Genomic DNA, 26,076 nt, shown 5'->3' on the forward strand with positions numbered 1-26,076 from the left:
CGTGTTTTTACTTTAGACCAAGTGGGCGTTGTACAGAGGAGTGTATGACGCTGACCAATCAGCGTCATACACTTCATTCATTTACTCAGCGCATAGGGATCCTGCTAAATCCTTATGTGCTGTCTTACACTAACACATTAACAATACTGAAGTGTTTAGACAGTGAATAGACATTCCACGGGACGTCTATTCACAATCTCTGCACTTAGTTATTCAGAATCCTGACTCTTCTGAATCCTTTCTGTAAAATTTCCAGCAAGGGAAACGAAATCTCGTAATCTTGCGAGATTACGCGTGGCTTGCTGGAATCTCACAAATTATTCAGAAGTGTCAGGATTCGGAGTACACATGACGTCCAGGCTGGAGGTCATGTGTATTCATTATCAGGACACTTGTGTATGTGGCTGCACATCGTTCTAGTAAGAACGATGCTGCTGTGTAAATGAATGGAGAGGAGTGCATGATGCTGATTGGTCACTGATTCGTCAGCATCATACACTTTTCTCTCCACAATGCCCAGTTAGTAAAACAAGTAAACACGCCCAGTTAGAAACACAATACATGCCCAGTTGCACATACGAATAAAAACACGTCCAGTTGTCCATTTCAAAGCTCATTTGCATATGTATAAAATAGCTCATAACTTGGCCAAAAATGAACACGTTACTGTTCTCTACATTGCAGCGCCGATCACATGTGGTAGGAGATGGGGATTTGATAATCTGTTGACAGAGCCTCTTTAAACTGTTGCTCAGTATTTAGCAACAAGACTTTTTACTTGGCAAATTACTGCGAGTGTTCAGTGGGAGCTTGTTTTATAACTAAAATTGCACCACTCTTTACTGTGTAGAGCCAAAAGTCTCACTTATAAAGACAGACTGGGGTGGTTGCATGGATGCTGCTGTAGAAACAAGCTCGTGCTCCATGTTAAAACTGACCTATGTTACCTACTTGCATCCACGGCTAACGATGAATATCTCTAATACTTCGTTCCAAGTGGGAGACCGGTTCTTCGACAGCTTTCACTTGTGTTTACCTGAAATTCTATCTTTACATTGATACATTTCATCGTCGCGACCGATCACGCCACACTACACCTTTTGTATGGTGTAGGGCTGTGTTCACATCGGCGTTGGTTTTCTGCTCATGGGTTCCATTGCAGCTTTCCGTTGGAGGAACCCATGAATGGAAAGGAATGGAGACTAAATATTTTGTTTGCATTACCGCTGATTTCAATGGTAATGCTACTGTTTGCGTTGGTTTCTGTTCTGTGAAGTTTCTGTGTGTTTTTGTTTTCATTTGCGGAAACTAGCGCAGTCGACTACGCTATCTCCGCAAAAAAACTTGATAGAATGGAAGCCAAGGCAAATGGAATCATTACCATTGAAATAAATGGTAATGCAAACAGAAGCTTTAGTTTCCATTCACAGGATCAAAATCAACACTAATGTGAACAGGCCCTTAGAGCTGTGACTCAGTGATGCATCTGCCCCCTGTAGGATATTTGGAGCTGGTTTCCCTTCTGTAAGCTGTCCACTTTCACCTAGTCAAATTCTCTGTGGGTGTGCTGTAGTTCTGGATGGTCATATTCATATCTGATATGAGGTTTTGACAAATTACCAATGGGTCATGTCAAGCCGCTTGGGTGCGATCTCATGCTGATTGTTTCATTGGACCCTACAAATGCTGCTCCAGCCCCATTAGAATGTATGAGGAACTGCTATAGGTGGTTTTTATACTGCGATAAACACTTGGGTCCACATCCTTTGTATAAAGCAGAGTTCACACATGATGGAAATGTGCATTAGATTAGTCCCAGCCGTGTGGATGGGATTTGAACAACTGAATTAGGAGCACACTACAGATTTTCAAATGAAGTTCTGTTCTAGATGTTCACTGAAAGGGTAAAATCTGAAATGTAGAAGGGGTGAAATCGCCGGCAAAATTGTTAGCAGATTTTGTTGCAGAAATGCTGTGGAACATTTGCAGTATTTGGGGCTCGCGTGACTTCTGCCTGGGAGTTGGTACACTTGGTTCTTATGTCCGACTTATCTTGCCCTGCTTGACAGAATGTAGCTTTTTATGGTGAATTTTGTTACTTAAAGGGAGTCTGTCACCAGAAACTATCAAAAAAAACAAAGCAGCAGCACAGTAATCTAGTTCAGCCTCACCAGAATATCAAGAGTTTTTTATTTTTCATGTCCGTTGCAGCGGTAACTAACTTTTATTGAGTATATTCAAATGTGCTTTTTGGAGCAACGAGGGCGTCATTGTTGCGCCAAACCGCTCTACCGGCTAGCCCTAGTTCCTACCGGCTAGCCCTAGTTCCTACCGGCTAGCCCTAGTTCCTACCGGCTAGCCCTAGTTCCTACCGGCTAGCCCTAGTTCCTACCGGCTAGCCCTAGTTCCTACCGGCTAGCCCTAGTTCCTACCGGCTAGCCCTAGTTCCTACCGGCTAGCCCTAGTTCCTACCGGCTAGCCCTAGTTCCTACCGGCTAGCCCTAGTTCCTACCGGCTAGCCCTAGTTCCTACCGGCTAGCCCTAGTTCCTACCCTCATTCCTTCTTTTGGTTTACAGGAACAGGCAGTATAGAAGACTAGTCTAAGCAAACAAAACACACCGTCGGGCACCGCAGATTTATTTCAGTTACTTATATAGCACCAACTTATTACGCAGCGCTGTACAGTGGTCCTCTTTTACTGTCCCCATTGGGGCTCACAATCTAAATTCCCTATTGGTATGTTTGTTTTTTGGGGTGTTAGAGGAAACCGGAGTAGACACTGAGTATGACAAAAAAATATATAAATTTATTCATGACTAATACACCACATGGACATAAATACAAATAGCAAATACATGCTAGAGCTGGTCGTCTGGGGGATGCCACCCTCATAAGTGGCTAAACACAAAAAAAACAGCAATAGACCTACCTAAAGACTACTCAGATAACAAATGTAATCGTATAAACCTGGATGGAAAGAATATTGCATCAAACATATCCTGTGAAATCAAGGAGTATCCAATAAGAGGAGAAAAGTCTGGATGCCCCTCGTGTATCGCCACAACGTGGCTTCCTCAGGGGTCAGTGTAGAAGATGTTATCATGCCTGGCCCCGTATTCTCCTGAGCGTGCCCGCGCAGTACACCACCCAGTTGTAGTGTGACGTACTCGGCGCATGCGCAGTAGAGATGATTCGACCGGTGAAACTTCATTGCTGTACTATGCATGCGCCAATTCAGAAATCGAGGCATGGGTGCGCTCAAAAGAACATAGTGCTAGGCGTGATGTCGTCTTCTCTGCCTGACCCTGTCAATCAAAGGAGGGAGGGGCATACTGGGGATAGAAGGTAAAGAGGTTTTGAGTGACGGTGATGCCCTCATTGCTCCAAAAATCTAATTTGCATATAAAGAATAAAGTTCTCGCTGCAACAGAACCACGCATCTGAAAAATGAAAACCACGTTCTATTTAGGTGAGGCTACACTATATTACTGTGCTGCTACTTTGATAGGCCAATTTCTGGTGACAGACTCACTTTAAGCGTATGGAAAGATTTTGATGCATTGATGGTGAAAGTAGAAAACATCAGGTGTTGAACATTTTTTGAATTGCTAAAAAAAAGTTGACTTCCCGCCTCCAAATCCACTCAGCTGACATCTGGATGAGTTTTCCCATTGCCAGAAAGCTGAGCGCTCACAGGCACTTCAGTTTGTACGTCTTCCTTTCATCCCCCTCTTTCTGGCCCCTGTGAAACAGATGTCCAATGTGAAACATCTTGAAGTTTGTATTGCACCCGTTGGATTTTCGAGGTGTGGTATGCTTCTAAGACCTACTAAACATGTTTACATTTTTCAGGCATCTGGTGAGTGTTCTGTAACTCTGGAAGGTTTGACTTTAACCCTGCTCCTGTGGGAATGTACAAGCATTGGCTCTACGGTTTTATTAATTGCCACAAAATGAGCACTTAATTCTCAACATATGCCTGTTGGCCAGAAAACAAGTACAAGAGTGACGTGATGGTTGGCTAAGAGTTGCTGAGAACGTCAATAGGATATCTGTGTAGAGTTTTGAACACCTTTTCTGTGTAGTAATCTTCACAATTTAATGGATAAATAAAGCATTAAGGCTAAGTAAACCGTTTTGAATGGCTTTATTTTTTTTATTTAAAAAAAATAATTGGTCAGTGTGATTGGTGCAACTTTATAAACCGTTTTTATTAAAATTTACTTTGACTCTGAGATGCAGGTGCTCAATATTCTGTATACAGAGCAGCTGTATAGTTCGATAAATCCTGTTCCCATCAGGTCCATGGGACTGGCGGGTTCTGCATGTCTCAGATTACAGGTGAATCCTGCGTGTCACATAAAATCAAAATTTAGATGTGATTGACACCTAGGGTCCACCCATAATCTGATACACAGGACCCGCTGGCACTGAACCAGTCGGGTCTGCGGGACTGACAAATTCGGGTCATATTGAAAGATACAGATGCTCTGTATACAGAACACTGAACCGCTGTAAGAATTTATAAAGTTGCAACAATCACACTGGCTTTATTAAAAAAACTTTTTATATTAAAAAAATATATATGGCAATCAAATGTTTACATAGCCTTTAATAAATTGATCAGTTAATTTAAAGAAAATCTAGTGTACTTTTTTTTTTAATCTCTACTTGCTGTTTTCTGGGACAAATTTCTACAGGGATTGGATTGGTAGCTTAAACAATAAATGTATTGTCCAAGTATTTTGGTGCTGTAATATTTTTATTTTTCCTTCCCATTAGAAATTGAAGCCAAGGAAGCCTGTGACTGGCTCCGAGCTGCAGGATTCCCACAATATGCACAGTTGTTTGAAGGTAATAAGAATTTGCCACACTAGCCATGTTTTGGACTTTAATGCTACCTATTCTTTCCCCTTAAATCCTAGGTTTGTATTCCTTTGCATACAGCCTTCCCTAGTCTTCTCTGTGTAGATCAGAAACTGCTCTGATCTCCATTTAGCCAGGAGATAAAATGGATCTTCTCCTCTTGATGTCCTGAAGGAAACCAACACTATGAGCTGGGGTTTCATCACTATTGGTGCAGGCTGTTGGCTTACTAGGCTTGGTGTGTGTGTGTGTGTGTGTGTGTTACACACCCGGATTAAGTAGAACATAGGCCCTGGGCTGTTCCACAAGCTTGGGCCGCCCTTCTCCACCACCCCGCAACGCAGTGTCTATATTAAGCACCACCTTTCTGTGTGAGCATTGACAAATGAGTGTTACGATTCCCCTTGTCAGTGCTGTGTCCCTACGTACTGACATTCTCCAACCATCGCTGACCGTATCACACATCCTCTTGACCATCGGAATGGTAACACGCATTTGTCTTAGTCCTGGGTACACATTCTTTTTATAGAATACAAGGATTTCCTATAACAGACATGTCAGGAAAGGGGACAGATCTTCTATAAATCAAATTACTCAAGTGATTTCTTCTCTGATGGAGAAGAAAAGAGAACGACTCCCATCTGACACAGACAGTTATGGCGACTTCTCCTGATGACTGCAGAGTTTCCTGATGATAAATCTTTGCCCCTCGATTCTGCAGCCATTTTCAGCATCTATAGCAACACAAAAATTCAGAAACTGAACACCCTAAATGGTTTTATACCCCAGACCAAACTTCTAAACAAATTAAGACCCCAGGCCCATACATTAACTCAAACCAATAAATTCAGTCCCCAAGGGGTAACCACTTTTAAAAAACATTTGGCGTGTCATAGTGGATATGTCAAAAGTTTTGATCGATCAGGGTCCGATCACTGGGACCCCCACCAATCACTAAAACAAAGTGGCAGAAGTGCTCAGGTGAGTGTTCCACTTCATTTCTGATTCGTCTTTCCTTGGAGCGGTGTACGGACTCAGACCTTCTATTGAGCCCATACACCGCTTGCTCAGCTATCAGAGGAAAGACGACCAGAAACAAAGTGGCACAGCACTCACCTGAGTTCTTCTGCCACTTTGTTTTAGCGATTTGGTGGGGTCTCCGTGCCCGGACCCCACCAATCAGAACTTTGGATGTCCCTGACATGTCAATTTTTAAAAAAAAAGTTTAGTTACCCTCTTAAGCAGTCAGACACCCCTCCCCAGTGCGTCGGAATGCGGAGTGCTCTATGGGAGGGTCTGAGCGTCCGACTCTTATGGCTCTGGGGGGGAAGGAGTTATCCACCCCCCCCCACAGAACCCTCAGCAGTCATTACGATGCTCTGAACCCCCTTGCAGTATAATAACTACTGAGGGCTCTATGCGGGAGATTATACTGCAGGTGGGTTCTGAGCTTACTTGGATGTGAAATAATTTCACACACAATGTTGAAACTGATCACCCTATATACAAATCACACGAACACCACACACACGATATATTCAAACCACACACACATGTAATATATTTATATATATATATATATATATATATATTACACTATATAGACTTACACTATAAACTCTGTACACACAGCACACACTATTTACACACTACAATCTATACACACGTTATATAGACTTACATTTAACGCACTATAAACCCTATACATCACACACTATATAGACTTCCATTATACACACACACACACACACACTCACTATATAGACTTACACTATGTTCCCGATATACACATGCCACACTTACCAGAGCCTCTTCCTCTGCGGTGCTTGTGTACAGCCTCCAGGACCTTAGTCATGTGACTGTGGTCACCACAGGTCCTTCACCTTCTACTTGCAGTCTTGCCATGATCAGGCAGCTGCTGGAGGTTTAGACAGATGGGAGAGTGCACAGCAGCACAGAGGAGCAGACTGTCACAGAGACTCCAGCACCTGCCCATTACTATGTGTGACAGTCTGCTCTGTACCGTTGATGTGCTGTGCTGCCCGCCCCCAGTTCCCTGGCTGCAATTGACTCCTCCGGCACATGCGTCCCCCTCCCCCCCCACCACCTCCTCATCAGCAGGTGGGACTGATGGCCACGACAGGCAGCAGCCCTGGATAGTGTTTTGTTTTTTTTTCTTACGTGCAGTTTGGGCAGCCATGGGCCCCGGGCGGCCGCCTGAAGCACCTATGAGGATCGGTGTGTGTGTCTCACACACACGCACGGTTCAGGCGGCATATATATATATTGTGAGACAGTGACAGGTAAAGTCATTGAGGGAAGGTACATTTCCCCTAGAATCCTGTCATATGTATCCTTGGCTCCAGGGAATGAGTAGTTTTTGCAATAGAAAGCTCTAGCTTTCCAATCTCAGCTTAAGGAAAAGCCGGAAAAAGGGCCTGGAGTTGGATTGGGGAAGAGCAGGGCGGGTTCCCCAATCCCTAGTCCATCTCTGTTTGTAGGACAAGGCTGCTGCTCAATTAGCTGCACCTGCAGCCTGTATATAAAAAGGTACTGACAGTGTGTGTCAGTCTCACCCCTGACTCAGACTGGAGACTACTAAGTCTGGAGTAGCCTGTATTCTATGTGAGTAAAGACCTGTGTTACTTTGTGTCCAGTGCCTGGTAGGAAGGCACTTGGTATAGTTAGATAATATCTTGTTTAGTTAGTGCTCAGACGAGCAGGATTTATTTTGTATTTTGCCTTGTTGTACAAGAGGCTGTTTCTTTGACAAGAATAAAACACAGGCAAAGCCCTGTTATGAACTTTAATGCACGGTGTCCCTGTCTCTGGCTACTAAGAAACCGCTGTATCAACCTCTCCTGATGCTAAACCCCCACTATATATATATATATATATATATATATATATATATATCTCTCAATGAATTAGAATATCATCAAAAAGTTAATTTCAGTAATGCAATACAAAAAATAAAGCTCGTATATTATATAGATTCATTACATTGCATCTTTTTAATGTTGATTATGGGTAACCGTTAATAAACCCAAAATTTAGGGTCTCAGAAAATTGGAACTTTATATAAGCCCAATTTCAAAAATGATTTTTAATAACTACATTTAGGCCTAGTGAAAAGTATATGCACTCAATACATGGTCAGGGCTCCTTTTGCATGAATCAATGTGGCGTGGCATGGAGGCGATCAGCCTGTGGCACTGCTGAAGTGTTATGGAAGCCCAGGTTGCTTTGATAGCTGCCTTCAGCTCGTCTGCATTGTCTGGTGTCTCATCTTCCTCTTGATCATACCCCATAGAATCTCTATGGGGTTTAGGTCAGGTGAGTTTGCTGGCCAATCAAGCACAGTGATACTGTGGTTATTAAACCAGGTATTGGTACATTTGGCAGTGTGGGCAGGTGCCAAGTCCTGCTGGAAAATGAAATCCGCATCTCCATAAAGCTTGTCAGCAGAGGGAAGCATGAAGTGCTGTAAAATTTACTGGTAGATGACTGCGTTGACTCTGGACTTGATATAACACAGTGAACCAACACCAGCAGATGACATGGCTACACAAACCATCACGGACTGTGGAAACTTCACACTGGACCGCAAGCAACTTGGATTGAGTGCCTCTCCACTCTTCCTCCAGACTCTGGGACCTTGATTTCCAAATGAAAGGCAAAATTTACTTTCATCTGAAAACAGGACTTTGGACCACTGAACAACAGTGATGGTCCACTGTGTTATATCAAGTCCACAGTGAACGCACCCGTCTACCAGGAAATTTTAGACCTACATTTCTGTATTCGAAATCCTTTTTGAAATTGGGCTTGTATAATCTAATTTTACAATTAAAAAAAAAAAATGCTGGAAATTAATCTATAGAATATATGCGTTTTCACTTTTTTTGAATTGAAACACTGAATTTAACTTTTTGATATTCGAATTCATTGAATTTTGTGTGTGTATTATTATGGCGTTGTGTGCCAAGGACCACAGGATGATACAAGATGCAGAAACCCTTGTTTTTATGGGGTATTTAGCACAAGAGCTTAGGAGAGTGTATCACGTTGACTTGGTGGCAAATTAGCAGCACTGCGGGCATTTGGACTGCAGCTGAGTCTTCCTGCGTGGCACGACTGCGAAAGTGGCACTGGTCCCAAAACCCGATTATTTCTTAAGGAGCACCTGTGCAATACTAGAATTCTACACCTATTATGATTGTAGAATTATTTAGTGTTCGTTTGAAGTCTATACACCTATAATACAAGGAAATATAACTTGACCGTATGGGTATTTCCTCTCATTTTAGATTTGCAGTTCCCAATTGATATAGAAATTGTAAAGAATGATCATGAATTCCTTGATCGAGATGCAATGGAATCACTGTTCAGGTAATGGGTTAATATTTATTTTTGGATTTTATCGAAAGTACGGTTATCAAGGCTCTATTCACATCTGCGTCATGGTTTCCATTTATAACTGAAGCCACAACGCAGCAGTGGATCCTTCATATGACTGATATCAACCAACCATGTTGATTTACATTGGATCCCTTGGGATTTGGTTGTAGTGTCTGCAATTTTCATGGCAAGAATAGTGCTGCATGCTGCACTATTCCGCCTGTCAAATTGATGGAATCAGGGATGGAGACTCTGAACAAGCGTGAAATACATTACTGCATACATTAAAATGTACCCACAGACTTTTACAGATTATTCAGCCCAATACTTTGTGTGTGTGTTACTCTGTAAAAAGGGGCAGTCCCACGATTAAATGCAAAGTTTCTTTGTGAGATCACACACACTTTTTTTCAATTGGAATAATTGGGAAAAAAATGCTCCTATCTATTTACACATTACTTTTACATACGTTATGGTGTTCTTGCTGGTGGACACAGTCAGTAGCTCATTCCCACCACCCAGATCCACGCTTTAGAAGCGGCTTTTTTTCACCAGCACTGAACACACTAGGCAGACGTTCTGATTCTCAACACCAGGGGGCACCATAACAAGTAACTGCAATATGTAGACCTATTCCCATTGAAACACATGGTTTGTGGGATCTAACAGAGAAATGCGATATTAAAATATTGGACAACCCCCCAAAAGATATTTGAGCTAACAGCGGTTTCCCTCCAACTTTTCCCATAAACGTGCATGTTTTGGATCGCCTGACCATGCATATTCACTGCAATAGGGAGAGGCAGGTAAGATGCTGTAGACACGTATCTCGTGAACGAATAATGTTTGTCTTGTTGAATTCCATATTTCCCGACCCACTCGGGATGCTTCCATACACATTAGACATTTGCATGGCCGGCTTTACTGTTTGCTAATAGATGGCACCTTTTTTTTATACAGTGGGATCCAGCAATGTTTACAGGACTTTCCTTGACCCCCTCAGCCTAGGTATATTTGTTGATGGGAAATATCATGTTTATGTGGGACCTTGGGCGACAGACTTAGTAGGCCCCTTTGCGGGGGTACTCACGGCGTCAGTAAAATGGCAGAAAACTTCAATGTGCCCCCATATAGAAGTCAAGCCCCCAGTTTGTACCCCCATAAATTTAGAGCCCTCTGTAGATAGTGCCACACAGCCCCCCTCCTCCCAGGTAGTGCCTTTCAGGTTCCCTCCTAGGAATGGAATCCCCAGCCAGAGCATTACGACGCTCTGGCTGGGGATTCTGCTTCAGGAGAAGCTCCTGACGTCACTGTCCATATATGGATAGCATTGTCAGGGGCAACCCCAGAGCCATAGTACCGGGCAGAGCACTACTAGCACTCTGCCTGGGACTCGTGCTCTGCTCCTGACGTCACTGTCCATATAGGGACAGGTAACCGTGACACCGGCAAAGTCAGCGGCCGAGTGGGCCCCGGCACTTGCCCGGGTGCGGACGTTGGCCCTGATCACAGGTTAGCTTAAGGGTACATTTGTCCTTTAAGCATCATTGACATATACTAGGCCCCAATTTGCACTTTCCTTTTTGGGAAAACCCCGTTATCAAAAATCTACCGCTGGGACCGCCACAATAAGTTTTGCATTAAGCATCCCCTTTAACATTGAAGTAAAGATATATTTGCCAATTCATTTATATGCCAACCTACAGTTAATTAAAAAAAATTATATTACGTTTTCGATGTAACATTACTTTGCTTTGAACTCACGTTGTCTGTATCTGTGCTTTCTCTTATGCAGTCGTTGAGGGCACCAATAGCCGAAATATTACCTAGACACGTACTAGACTAATATGTATGACTCCAGATCATACTTTTAATGAAAATGTGTGTATTCTCGGATTTGCTAACATTTTTATGTACAGAGAATATAAATTATGCAATATATTTAATATTTTTCTTTTTAGACGCCTGAACACCCTGAACAAGTGTGCTTCTATGAAAGTGGAAATAAGTCGTCATCGCAAAAGAGTGTGTACAATTATCCTTAGTCTTCCCTCTTTCCCCTTCTATCTTTTTTCTGGTGTTATAGTAGGGAAAATCTTATTTTTTTAAAAATAAATGCATTCGGATGAGTGGATACCCCACAAAGATGCTATACAATGGTATGATATACAACACGATTGTAGGCATTGAGTAAAAAGCAGAAATCTACAGCGGAGCAAAAAATAGCTGGTTCTGAGGCTACTCTGCTATTTCAGTCTAGTAGTGAATGCCATAGTTCTCATTAAAAGTTGGGACTGGACTTCTATTGAGGTTAACAAATACCCAAGTCTGTTAAATGTAAACTATAAAGCTGTGGGTGACCATAAATTATTACAAGGAACTTCTTTAGTGTCTTCTGTTTTAAAACCCAAGAGGTAAAAAAAAATAAAAATCTGATAACCTCTTTTATATTTCTTCCGAAGAGTGACGAGTCAGAAGAGGATGAACCTTGTGCAATCAGCAACAAATGGTCTTATCAGAGACAAAGCCATCGTTGGTCACGTCTCGAAGATTTTAATTGTTCTGTACACGATGAAGCCTCAAGCCTTTCTGCACCGTTTGCCAAGAGTGAAAAAGTGGATTCTTCAGTTCTGGGAGAAAGAAATGATGCATCTTCACTACATAGTTCTAGCAGTGGTGAAAGTGACTGTTTCTCCAAAACATATGAAGAACTGGAAACTAGTAGGAGCTCTTCACGGTGTTCCTCTGTGAAAGTTGTGTCACCCAATTCTACTTTTAGTGTTTCCCCTTCTCCAAGCGAGACACTGAATGTAATAGGTGAGGAAAAGTTGGCTGATAAGCCACCTAGCAGGAAAGGTAGTCTTCTTAGGAAAATGGAAAAGCTTCGTCTAAGAAGTTCAACTGTTAAGAGGACCCCCCTCCTGAAGGATAAAACTATTATTAGTGGTCCAGTTCTCCTTGATGGCTTTGGTGATGACAAACTGCGCAACCTCAACTGTGTGAACATTTCAGATCTAGCAGATACCCAAAGTAAAGCCACTTTTTCCAGTTCTTCACAAACCTGCAGCAGTAGTAGTCCATCTGAAAACAGCAGCACTGTGAGTACCCCAAGCCCCGTTGTAAGAGTCAGAAGCCATATGAAGAGGGGTGGCATGTACGCTGAGGACTTTGACCCCAATAAATTATCCATTTGGAATGATCTTTCTGAGGAGAACTTTAGAAATGAAAGACATTTGCATGAAAATCAGGTGTTTCAGATCCCACATGGCCACAAACCTGGGACATTTCCTAAAGCACTTACTGATAGTGTTTTATCACCTACAGACAACACCTCTGTAAACTGGAGAACTGGAAGTTTTCATGGCTGCAATCGGAACAGAATGAGATCTAGTAGTTCCAAAGATAGTGAAGCGCCCCCAAGCCCACTGTCACTTATAGACAATCGATTAAGCATTTATGATAACGTCCCAAATCTTCCTTTTCGTTTTAATAGACTTGGAACACCTAGTGATGATGATGTGTTTTCAGAAATAGACCATGTAATGGAACACGTTAATGGACTTCGAAAAATGGTTAGTTCATGGTCTGAAAAGTTCTCAGATGATGGGGACTCTGACTTTGCTAATGACTCCACTTCACCATGCCCATCATCCCCAAAAACTATTCACCTTGAAGTGGATGAACATTTACACAAGTCAAAATTGGACCGTACAGATCCTGAATGTGGTAAATCCTGCACAGATAGTGACTCTTCAATTCTGCCTTACGTAACGGTTTCAGAAATGGAGTCCTCGTTAACTGACTGCAGCAGGTTAGTTATCAGTCTGTTTATGTTATCATGGTAATGTCATCTTGGGTCGGGTTCTCACGTAGCGTAAATGCTGCGTAATTACCACAACTGAATTGTGTGAGGATATTCCGCAGTGTTTACAGTAGCAGCAAAGTGGATGAGAGTGACTAAATCTCATGCCCACGCTGCGGGAAAATGCAGCGTAAACATTAACTTGACGTTCAGAGTTTGATTCCGCAGCATGTCTATTCATGCTGCGTTTTTGATTGATCGTTGATGGTTTTCCCCGATGAATTCAATGGGGTACAAAACCCGCAAAATAGAAAGTAAGGCGTTATGGCATTTACGCTGCAAAAATCGCAACGCCGGAAGAAAAAAAGTCCTGCTTGCCTAGAACGTCCTCCTTCTTCCTGCAGTCCAGCCTTCTGGGATGACGTTGCATCCCATGTGACCGTTAGTGAATCACCGTCAAAAATACTCCTGAGTTTGGAAATGATGCAAGCGTCTTCACATCGGTCTAAAAACAAAATTATGAGCATGAAGCTAATATTTTGCACTTTGAGGCTATTTTTATTTCCCTCTACATATATATTTAAATGTATTACATGTATTGAGCAACTTAATGATAGTCCTATATTCTACTGGATTGTAAATGTATGCCTATATACAGCAGAACTTCAAAGGCCCTTTTTATATCTTGAATTTGCAGACAAAGTCCAGAGCTTGAAGATCTTTCCTTGGAAGTGGACAGGCAGTCAGCAGCCCACCTGAACCGGATCCAGAAACTATCTTTGTTGAAACTCACAGCGTTGATGGATAAATACTCCCCTTCTAGCAAACAGGGATGGAATTGGTAGGGGTTATTAAATGACAATCTCCCTAACCAAGCTAACATTGATAAAAATGTTTGTCTTTTGTCAATCTTGACATAGGATTTGCTTTGAGACAATACATGGCTGATTATTTGGCCAGTAATTAACTTCGTGAGCTAGAGTTTGGCCACTAAGTGTATATTGTGGCGGCTTTGGTTGTGTTACTGAGAATAAAATAAGCTTCATAGAAACCACGTCCAACTGGTCTGGAGTTCTCTCCAGACTCTACAGGGCCCTCTTGGCTTTATTGTTCTCCAAGCATCCGTTTAGCAGAGGTAGGAGGCAGAAGTGGGACCATTGGTGGATATTCAGTGGAAGGATATTCTGGAAAGGGTGCAACAACAGTCTGAGTGAGCCTGAAAGATTGTCTCTTATTTAGATTTATTACTTCAGGTTTATAAGACTAGAATGTATTTGAGACATAGGGGTTAGACAGGATTCGACATGCCCAGGTTGTAAACTTGTTTCTGTGGGCATGTTTCATATGTTCTGGTCATGTGCTGGTCTGGAAGGTTTCTGGTGAGATGTGGGAACTGTCATAACTGAGGTGTTTCAGGTTGGTGTCGAGATGACCCCCGCTTGTTTGTGTGCTGGGATAGGTGAAGGATCTGGCGACCACGGAGATGGGAAAACTGGCAGGAGCCTAGATGTTCTATGTGGCGTGCCAATTAATAGCTCAAGATTGGATGAATATAATCCTACAGCACAAGAATTAACAATCAGTTGGCTCGTAAATTTGGAAAAGAATATCACCAGAGGGACGCTGGCCAAGTTTGAAAAGGTTTGGGTTCCTTGGACTGACACCGGCTCTGGTGTCAAGGGATTTGATGAGAGATCATGTAATCTCCTCTAACATGTTGGAGGGGGTGAAGTATGCAGTGCGCTCATGTGCATTATGTATTACAGCTAACACCCGGCACTAACTGCCAGGAAAAAAACTATACATTTTGGTATCGCTGTAATCTTATTCACCAGCAGAATAATGGAGGAATTGCAGTTTTTTCCAATTCCTCCCCACATAGAATTTTCTTCAGTTTCCCAGTACGTTATGTTACTATTACGTGGTGCAATATAAACTACAACTCCTCCTGCAAGAAACAAGCCTTCACACCACTCCATTGACTGAAAAATAAAAAGTTGGTGACTTTGGGCTCGGTGGTCGTCTGTTCCTCTTCTAGGGGGGGTGGTTGCAGAAATAGTCGCTCAGGGCCAGGTGTGGGGTAACTGCTAAGACTATCCTGTTTCCTTGCTTTGACCAAGTTCGAATGTGGCTGCATTGTATGTGCTATGATGAAATTTACCTCCAATGTGCGCCTTATTATTTGTGTAATGTTGTACATGGTCTATTGATACATTTATATAGCGGGGGGGGGGGCACTCTTTGCACTGTGATTTTTGTATTTCTCTGCCGGTGTTATGTTTTTGGGGGGGTGGGATGATTTATTTATTTTTTTTTAAATTAAAGTGTAGCTAAATGTTCGACAAACTTCGGACATGTCATAGTGACATGTCAGAAGTTTTGTATTGGTGGGGGTCCGAGCACTGAGACCCCACCACTCGCTAGAATGAAGCAGCTGAAGTGTTCGTGTGAGCGCTCAGCTGCTTTGTGTCTGTTTTAGCTATTTCCGGAAATAAATGCATCGGTGTACGGACTCAATAGAAAGCCTATGAGCCCATACAAGATACATTTATTTCCGGAAAAAGCCGAATAGAAACTAAGCAGCTGAGCGCTCACACGAACGCTTCAGCTGCTTCGTTCTAGCGATTGATGGGGTCTCAGTGCTCGGACCCCCACCAATCCAAAACTTCTGACATGTCACTATGACATGTCCGAAGTTTGTCGAACATTTAGCTACACTTTAAGCATTTCCATCTGCAATTGCATTTTACTTGACATCTGCACCAAGAGTTGGAAGTAGAGCAAGAAGTGCTAGGTCTCAAATGCAAGCCATTCTATGGAGTTTTGTCCCTTGCCCAGCACAGAAGTGGAAGTAAAAGGGTGGTGGTGGTGGGGATACATACCAAGGCTTAATACGGTTTTACTTCATCAGTTTGCCTGGTCTAAGCATTTTGGGACAATATAATAAAACCTAAGGCTATCCTTTCAGAAAATGTAATTCTCAATATCCTATCTTTACAAGAACCAGGAAATATTTAATTATAGAATTCTCTTTCCAGGACTCTTCCAAAATTCATCCGCAAAATCAGAGCTCCGGACTACAAGGATAAAAATGTGTTTGGAGTTCCGCTCCTCCTGAACGTTCAGAGGACAAATTATCCTATACCTAAAAGCATCCTTCTAGCTATGGATTATTTGCGGGTCCACTTCCTTGATCAGGTATGTAACACAGTATATTGTTTCATTTACTTCTGTTGCCCAGTATGTGATTTTTATATAGGATATTTATCCAGTATTCGAGAAGATACGGCGATATGCATGTATGCCTATAGAATGTGTTGAATCTATGGATAAATATTGCTGATATATATCTTGTTTTTTTTGTTTGGTTTTTTTCTTACCCTTCAGACTAGCAATTATATTTTCCCAGTGCCAATTTTTTTTTGTTTTATTTATAGGTTTTCTTTTCATTGCATCGATCAGTTAAATATGTTGTATGGAATTTGCATGTTTACACCATTTTTACCTTTTTTATATTTCTGTGAAATGTGATTGTAACTAGTGCAGAGGAATAAACAAAAACCGCATCAAAATTGTGTGTGTGAATCAAGCCTCCCGTTAACTTAATGACTTTCTCATTCAAGGTTGGTCTCTTTCGAAAATCCGGTGTGAAGTCTAGAATCCAGGCCCTTAGAGAAATGAATGAACTGGACCCCAACTATGTGAATTATGAAGGCCAGTCTGCTTTTGATGTAGCAGATATGGTGAAGCAGTATTTCCGGGATCTACCTGAACCTATATTCACAAGCAAACTATGTGAATCTTTCCTGCACATTTATCAGTGTAAGATTTTACCCTGGGAAATTACGAGTTTGTCTAAGCTGTTTAGTCTCTGTTTTTTAAGTATGGAGAAGTCCCCCTTTATTGCTCTGAGAATTCTCCAAACTTTTTGGACTTTAGACTGTATCTTATGAAATGTCACCCGACCTCTTGTACTAGCCTAAATGATCAGACTGTAAGGATCCATTCACACTTGCCAACTTTGGCCGTAACAAAGAGCGCCAATCAACGAGACCGCTTGTTCATCGGCGCTCGTTTGCTCCTTTACAAGGAGCTATCAGTAATGTATGGGGATGAACGCTCGTTGCTACAATAGCTCATCCCCCATACGTTTCCATCATGTCAGTAGCACGGCTCGAGTTATACACAGTGAGATGTCCTGCCGACAGTGGTAACATTTTCTGCTGCAGAAACTATGATCAGTCGACGAATGAGCGTTTACACAGGCCGAGTGTTCTGTGAACAATCGTTTGCGCCAAAAATGGTAAAGTGTAAAAGGGCCCTAAGATACAGACTAGCTCTTCAGATTTTATTTTTTTATACATTTGCGTTACATATGTGTCCACATTTTACCATTGCTTGAATTTGGTTAAGGACTCCAATTTATAATTAAACAAATTCAATACACTATAGAAACATTCAAGCATAGCCCTTGACAGGCTGCAAATCAAATCCCAACCACTGGAGGGCCACACATTTAGAATAGACAACCCAAGACAGAGTATCATGAATATATGTTTTTTTGTTTTTTTTCAAAGCCGGTACCCTTCTGCCACTCAGGATATGTTGAGGTTAGATGTAAGGTAGGACACATTTGTCTGATCTTGGAAATAGGATGTAACGGCTTGGTGCGGACCATAATCCTGGGTTGACAAATTGTCACACCCAATAACATACTTGTGATTACTTATACAGATGTGCCAAAGGATCAACAGTTTTATGCTGCCCAGGCTGCCGTACTGTTACTACCAGATGAAAATCGTGAGGCTCTTAAAATTCTTCTCTACTTCTTCAGAGATGTTGTTGCTTGTGCAAGTGAAAACCAAATGACCCAAACCAACATTGCAGTGTGCCTTGCACCCAGTTTGTTTCATTTAAACTCTCTGCGACGAGACAGCTCTTCATCAACTAGGTGGGTTTATACCAGGTGGCTGCGTTTGCATTGTATGAGAGCAATCCTATTTTTATCTTTTTTATTCAGCCCCCCCCTCTAGGAAAAACTTAAATTATGACTGGTCGTCCTGCAGCCTTCCCTTCTCAATTTCGACTTGAGACCATAGAGGTTACAGTACTATCTGGTTGTATGTGGGCTTGAAATACAGGCCATGAAAAATTATAGTGCCCATGCCTTTCTTCCAATAGTGGAGTATGTGCTGCAGTCTGTAATGGGTCAGGAGTGTGAAGATTATGGGCTAGAGGACATATTTTACGTTTAATATATTTGAGATGTCCCACTTAATAATGTGGGATGTCGATTACCTCATTCTATCTGGATTCTATTAAAAATGAAGTAATCCTACAGAAAAAGTTCTCAGGGAGCCCAAAGTCCATACAAAACACGTAGTGTACTTCATCCAAGCAGTGTATTGGCAGCTAGATTATGTGCACTAAAGTCTGATCATGGATTTCTTGTGTTAAATAATTTTTTTTTTAAGCAGATTTTATTGTTTGGATCTGTTGAACACTCTCCCTAAATTAGTATGTGTGACGATTGATAGCCATTTCTATCGGAAGTCTTTAAAAAGGATTAACATTGTCTTTATTGAACCTAATCATGCACCCTAACACAGCTCCTTTTGGATCCTGCATGAGTGCGTCTTTGTTTTAATAAAGCCTTCCCATCCGCCAAAAAAAGACCACTTTGAACAAGATTGCCAGACATATAGATGTTAATGTTTTACTTTGATTGAAACTTCAAAGACGTATAATCTGAATGGCCTGGCTCCAAGGATTAATGTCTTATCGGCCATTTCTTTGTGCAGTGTCATTCAGTGGAGCTGTCCTGTAGATAATTGGGCAGGAAATGTGTTGTAATGATGTCATCCAGGCCTTTGCTTCCATGTTTAACATGAAATTGTCGAGATATTAGGATTTTGACATTACTGGCAATACTAAAGGAATTGTTCATAAATATTTACCTACCTAATGGAACCCTATATTATATAGAGGGGTAACATGAATCTACAATGCCAAACCTATATCGGTGCCCCCTCCAATTGTTTCATACTATTTATAGTTTTGCTGTAGTCTAATGGGACAGAGCGGTTTCTGTCCTAGGTGTGACTGCAACCTCTGTACCCCCAGTGGCGGACACAGACTGCATAGTGCCCCCGTGCAAAAACAGTATATGGGCCCCTTTGACAATGGCTCATCATAGAGCAAACCCATATGCCTCTCTAACAAACCACCAATATTTGTGAATTATTATTAGCTCAATCTATTGTATGCGATCTAAAACTAATTTTCCTAGACAGTGGGAAGCTGCTTTAAAAGTAGCATTGGGTCCGCATACCTACTGGACTCTCGTGCCGTTGCACGTCCGACCCTGCTAACTCCTACATTTAGGCCACGGCTACCGTGATTCTTCATCATTCATACATTCTTTGTGCGTACAGTTATGTAAAGAAGCTCTGTTACCAGATAATAAATATATCCTACATAATCTGATTGGCGCTGTAATGTCGATAACAGCAGTGGTTTTTATTTTGAAAAACTATCATTTTTGAGCAAGTTAAGAGCAGTTTTAGATTTATGCTATTTACTTTCTTAATAGACAACTGGGCGTTGTGAAGAGTTTATGAAGCTGACCAATCGGCGTCATACATTTCTCATTGTTCCAGCCCAGCTTCTTTCACTGCACAATCGCGCTGTAGCAATGGGCTGGAGCAATGAAGTGTATGACGCCGATTGGTCAGCGTCATACACTCCTCTGTACAACGCCCAGTTGGTAAAAAGTAAAAACACACCCAGTTGGTCATTAAGAAACTAATTAGCATAAATCTCAAAAATGATAGTTTTTCAAAATAAAAACCACTTATCTACATTACAGCGCCGATCAGATTATGTAGGAGATAATTATAATCTGGTGACAGAGCCTCTTTAAGCAAAACCTGATCGCAATGTCTAGTAAGTAATATGTTGAGTGATAAAATACCTGCTTGTCTTTTCTTTTACTTTAGGTCAAGCCAAAGGAAGTATAGTCTTGGAAAACCAGATCAGAAAGACTTGAGTGAGAATTTAGCAGCAACACAAGGATTGGCTCACATGATAGCTGACTGCAGCAGACTGTTTCAGGTATAGTATTTGTGCAAAATTTACAACATGTGTGTTAAAATGCCTAATAATGACTTAGAGCACCTTTCACCTCCCCATACATGTGCAGCATGTAATAGGCAGGGCTGCACAAACCCTGGGGCACTTTACATTTTTTTTTTTTTTTCTACCCTCCGTTCTTTAGATATCGGTGCCGTTTTGTTTGGCGCCCGATATTTAAATAACCCCCTGAACGGTCAATGGGGCATGTAACATGGCTGGGACGCTGTCCAATCTGCTATGGACAGTGTCACAGCAAGAGCTGGAGAGAGGAGAGCGTGTGCATGCTGTCACTCTACAGCTCTCCGCAGACAAGGACAAGACTGATCTCTCGTGAGAGATCAGTCTTGGCCTTGTATGCCGAACTGGCAAAGGGGCGTGTCACTGCTACGGACCGTGCAAGAGCTGGAGAGGGGAGAGATCAGTCTTGTACTTGTCTGCCGACAGCTGAAGTGAGCGTGCGCATGTGCCCTCCCCACTCTCCAGCTCGGTCCGTAGCAGTGACACGCCCCCTTGGCATTAAACCTATTTAGCCTTGAAAAAAGACGACTAAGGGGGGACATGATTAACTTATATAAATATACTAATGGCACATACAAAAAAATATGGTGAAATCCTGTTCCATGTAAAACCCCCTCAAAAAACAAGGGGGCACTCCCTCCGTCTGGAGAAAAAAAGGTTCAACCTGCAGAGGCGACAAGCCTTCTTTACCGTGAGAACTGTGAATCTATGGAATAGCTTACCGCAGGAGCTGGTCACAGCAGGGACAGTAGATGGCTTTAAAAAAGGGTTAGATAAATTCCTAGAACAAAAAAATATTAGCTCCTATGTGTAGAAATGTTTCCTTCCCTTTTCCCGTCCCTTGGTTGAACTTGATGGACATGTGTCTTTTTTCAGCCGTACTAACTATGTAACCCCCTTGCCAGTTCGGCAGACAAGTGCAAGATTGTGTGCTCTCGCGAGAGATTAGTCTTGTCCTTGTCTGCCGAGAGCTGAAGAGTGAGAGCGTGCGCGCGCACACTCTTCTCTCCAGTGTTTTTTTTTGTTTTTTGTGTTTTTTGTTTTTTTTTCTTCTTCCTACCCTCCTCCATTATTTAAAGTGCCCCAGGGTTTGTACAGCCCTGCCCATTACATGTATGGGCAAGTGAAAGGTTCTCTAAGTAATTGAGTCAAGGATTGTTTTGGTTTTTTACTCCTCCATCCTACTATGTATTCAATTAAGTTTAAAAAAAAAAAATCTGTCCTGAAGTATTGGAGTTTTCACTTAAATAATAGGCTTACACCTGTTTTGTAGAGATCACTTTTCACTGGGCAGTCATGTTCATTTTCTGACCCTAAATCTCTGCAGTGTATTTTTATTTTCATAAAAGAATAACCTGAAGCATTCCCTTTTTAAATGAACCCCGATGTCATAGTATTCTACTTCCCAGCTTTCACACAGAACACTGCCTAAAAATGAGGCTTATGCAAATTTGCATATTAATTGGTGCTTCTAGATTGTTCTGAAGGCATACCTGGTTGGAACAAGGGTGGGGCCTAAACTGCCCAGGATTCTGGATTAAAATATTGGGAGGGATGGTATTCTGTGTAAAATATATAGCGTAGAGTGCATTTCTGGAACTATTCTCATTTTGTCTGTTCCCATGTAGGTCCCTGACTATTGCCGTGATCTCTGTCCTAGTTTTTGTAAGCCACTTTACACTCCAGAAGTGACCAACACCTCTACAACCTCTCTGGCAGCACACTGTAATACCTTAATATCCCTGGAAAACTCCATGCAAAATCTTCTACGTGATGCCAAGGACAAATATCGAAGTTGGGTGTCTTGTGCAGGATTTGAACATGTTGAACTAGCTTACAAAAAGGTTTGTGTGTTTCCATGGCTGTTTTCTACTATAGCATTCATTTCCAGGTGGCATTGAGCAGATATTTAAAAATGCTGTGTTCAGATGCCTAAAATATAAAGTGTCTCCATCATTATGCTTTTCTGTTTTTCCATAGGTAGAAAATGATGACTACCCAATTAGGTTATGGAAAGCTTCCATTGAACTTGAAGCTTCACCACAAATGGTCTTACAGCATATACTGAGGGAACAACACACATGGGACCCAAATCTACAGCAATCAACGATCATAGAGACACTAGATGAAGATACTGAAATCTACCACTATTCTGAAGAGAGTATGTCTCCCTTATCACCCAAGGAATATGTGGTTTTAAGGTGCGTACTTTATACTTTTAGTGTGTTCTGGATTTAAACGGGTTGTCTACGACCGGACAACTGATGACCTATCCACCGGATAGGTAATCCATATATGATCGGTGTAGGTCTGACACCTGGACCCCAGACTAATCAGCTGATCCGGCTGCCTACCATTCAAAATATCCGGCAGCTGATCGGTGCGGGGTCCGGGGGTCAGACCCATATCGATCACATACTGATGACCTATCCGGTGGATAGATAATCTGTTGTCCGGTTGTGGACAACCCCTTTAAGGTGAAAGTCCTGTTATTAGCTCAAATTATCTATTTTATTAGTTCTTGCAGCTTGGTTGCTTTTTAGCTCTGCTCCATTTGGGAAGAGCTGTGATCTATAATGATAGTTTAACCATAGGAAGTCTGTGGTAGTCTTGGGACTTAGTCATTGTCCTGGTATAGCGCTGTTGATTGGAAAATGGAAACCGATCCCTGAATTAGAATCAGTATACCTGTGTTTTCTGTTCCAGAAGAAAAATGTTCAACCCTTTTTAGCCAATTAACCATTCCACATCTTGAGATTTAAAACTTCTAGGCCGGGTTCCCGTGGGTCGCATACACTGTAAACATCACGCAACGTGTCCGACCTGCAACCTGCAGTACATTCTGTCCGAAAAATCGCACCACGTCGTGGTGCGGCTTTTCGAACGGAATTTCCGCTTACGTCCTCTCTGCACGTAGTCCAGCCTCCTCGGATGACGTTGCAGGCCATATGACGCTGCAGCGGTCATGTGGGATGAAACGTGTGGGTTTCCCGGAGTTGCGTTTGTTTTTTTTGCGGCGTAATCGCAGCACTTGGCTTTCTGCTGCGGGTTTTGCATCCCCATTGAATTCAATAGGGAAAAAACGCAATAGAAAAATCAAGAAAAACGCAGCCTAAATTGACATGCTGCAGAATTTAATTTGCGCACCGCAGGTCAAATTATTGTTTGCGCTGCGCTTTTTATCCGCAGCGTGGGCATGAGATTTTCTAAGTCTCATCCACTTTGCTGCTACTGTAAATGCTGCAGAATTTCCGCACACCATTCCGTTGCAGAAATTCCGCAGTGTTTACGCTGCGTGGGAACCCGGCCTTAGAGCCAAAAGGAGTAACCTTGAGTTTCTTGTGGGTTAAGCAGATTGTTTTGCCCGAACCTATTTGTAGAAGTCGTAAACCCCTTCCCACTTTCAACTTTCCTGACCGAGCCTCATTTTTCAAATCTGACAGGTTCTACTTTGTTGTAATAACTTGAATGCTTTTACCTATCCAAGCGATTCTGAGACTGTTTTCTTGTGACACGTTGGACTTTGTTACTGGTAAAATGTGCTTGATACATTCAGAATTTAATTGTTAAAAACACATCTAGCGAAAAATTGCAAAAACTTGCATTTTTCTCAATTTAAATGTATCTGCTTGTAAGACAGGCAAAATAGTTGCTAATTAACATTTCCCACATGTCTACTTTAGATTGACATCGTTTTTTGAACTTCCTTTTATTTTTCTAGGACGTTACAAGGTTTAGAACTTTTAGCAGCAATTTCCCACATTTTCAAGAAAATTTCTCAAGGCTATATTTTCAGGGGCCAGTTCAGTTGTGAAGTGGCTTTTGAGGGCCTTATATATTAGAAACCCCCAATAAGTCACGCATTTAGAAAGTTTCCTAACCCTTTAGACTTTTCACAGGAATTAATTCAAAGTAGAGGAGATTTACAAATGTACATTTTTTTTTTTTATGTTTTTTTTTTTTGTAACAAGTTTTACAAGAGATACGCAACTGAAACTCAATGTTTATAGATTCTGCAGTTTTTAGAAATCCACATGTTGCCCTAGTGTGCTTGTGGACTGAAGCACAGGCCTCAGAGCGAAGGAGCACCTAGTGGGTTTTGGGGCCTTTTTTTTAGGAGAATATATTTTAGGCACCATGTTCGGTTTGAAGAGGTCTTGTGATTCCCCCCCCCCCCCCCAACAAGTGACCCCATTTTAGAAGCTACACCCCTTGAGGAAATTATCTAGGGGTACAGTGAGCATTTTGACACCACAGGTCTTTTGCAGAAATTATTGAAGTAGACACAAAGTGAAAATCTACCAAGAAAATGTAGGATTAGCTTTATTTTTTTTTTATTGCCACAAGGACTGAAAGAGAAAAAGCACTACAACATTTGTAAAGTAATTTCTCCAACGTGGGCGTAAACGGCTGTTTGAACACACGGCAGGGCTCAGAAGGGGAAAGATTGCCATTTGACTTTTGGAGCTCAAATCTAGCAGGAATGGTTTGCGGAGGCCATGTCGCATTTTTTTCAGAGTCTCTGAGGGACAAAAACTGTGAAAACGCCCAAAAAGTGACTCCATTTAGGAAACACCCCTTGAGGAATTCATCTAGGGGGTGTAGTGAGCATTTTGACCCCCACAGGTGTTTCCTAGATTTTATTAGAATTTATTTTATTTTTTTTCCATTTTATTAACAAATAAAGGAAAAAAAAGAAACCGAACATTTGTAAAACAATTTCTCTGGGGTACGGAAATACCCCATATGTGGTCATAAACTGCTGTTTGGGCACACAGCAAGGATCTGAAGAGAAGGAGCACCATTTGGCTTTTGGACTGCAGATTTTGCGGGATTGGTTTCTGGACGCTCCAGATGTAGCCATCTTTAACTTGATTCTGTTAACTTGCTGCAGCGTGATATCACAACAAAAGCCATTGAAAAAAACAAGATAAGAGGTCTAGCCATTGTTTTATTTAATGCATTAAAAGTCCAGGTAAAGATGGCTACATCTGTATGTCGAATTTCCAAAGCCGCTGTGGGAACAAAAACAGTGGAACCCCCCCCCCCCAGGGGTGTAGTAGGCATGTTAACCCTGCAGGTGTTTTGCAGAAATTAGTGTGCACTCAATGTTGCAGAGTGAATATGGGATTTTTTTCCATAGATATGCAAATTTGTGGTGCCCAGCTTGTGCCACCATAAAGCAGCTTTCTAATAATTATGCTGTGTTTCCCGGTTTTAGAATCGTCCTACACGTGGCCCTAATCTTTTGCCTGGATATTCGACAAGGCTCAGGAGTGAGTACAATGTAAATCACCAAATTAGGCCTCAATTTTGCAAAGTATTGGTTCACAATTGCAGAAGTTCTGATGTGAAATAAAAAAAAGAAACCCCTGAGAAGTGAACCCACATTGGAAACTACACCCCCTCAAGGCATTAAGGGGTGTAGTGAGGATTTTCACCCACAGGTCTCGTCTATAAATGATTGTGCTGCTGAGGGTGCAAAGTAAAAATTTCAATTTTTCAGTGGCAAATATGCTGTGCAGAGCTTGTGCCACTGGAGACACACACCCCAAAGATTGTTAAAAGGGTTCTCCTGGGTATGGCAATGCCATATATGTGGAAGTAAATAGCTGTTTGGGCACGCTGTAGGGCTCAGAAGAGAGGGAGCGCCATTTGGCTTTTGGAGCGTGGATTTGCTTGATAGAAGATTTGTTTGGAGGTTTACTGGTATTTTAGTTTATAATGTGGGGGCATATGTAAGCTGTGCAGAGTATATCAGGGGCATAGTCAGGTGGTATAATGATGGGGTAAAATAATCCATAGATCTGTTACACTGTGAAGCAATCCTCTCTGCACAGGCTGGTGTCGCACT

The 26,076-nt window shown here is 41.9% G+C and overlaps 1 protein-coding gene across 1 annotated transcript in view; it reads left to right on the plus strand.

The window, feature by feature from the left end:
- LOC142748964 (rho GTPase-activating protein 7-like) overlaps positions 1–26,076 on the plus strand; it is a 74,915-nt gene that overhangs the window by 30,505 nt on the left and 18,334 nt on the right. The window contains exons 2-12 of the mRNA XM_075856415.1: positions 4,784–4,855; positions 9,178–9,259; positions 11,230–11,293; positions 11,731–13,079; positions 13,768–13,911; positions 16,109–16,268; positions 16,694–16,892; positions 17,805–18,021; positions 20,069–20,183; positions 21,851–22,066; positions 22,203–22,423. Coding sequence (XP_075712530.1) covers positions 4,784–4,855; positions 9,178–9,259; positions 11,230–11,293; positions 11,731–13,079; positions 13,768–13,911; positions 16,109–16,268; positions 16,694–16,892; positions 17,805–18,021; positions 20,069–20,183; positions 21,851–22,066; positions 22,203–22,423 — 2,839 coding nt within the window. The remainder of the gene's footprint in view (positions 1–4,783; positions 4,856–9,177; positions 9,260–11,229; positions 11,294–11,730; positions 13,080–13,767; positions 13,912–16,108; positions 16,269–16,693; positions 16,893–17,804; positions 18,022–20,068; positions 20,184–21,850; positions 22,067–22,202; positions 22,424–26,076) is intronic.

The sequence above is a fragment of the Rhinoderma darwinii genome, chromosome 3, assembly GCF_050947455.1.
Source record: "Rhinoderma darwinii isolate aRhiDar2 chromosome 3, aRhiDar2.hap1, whole genome shotgun sequence".
Taxonomy (NCBI): Eukaryota; Metazoa; Chordata; class Amphibia; order Anura; family Rhinodermatidae; genus Rhinoderma; species Rhinoderma darwinii.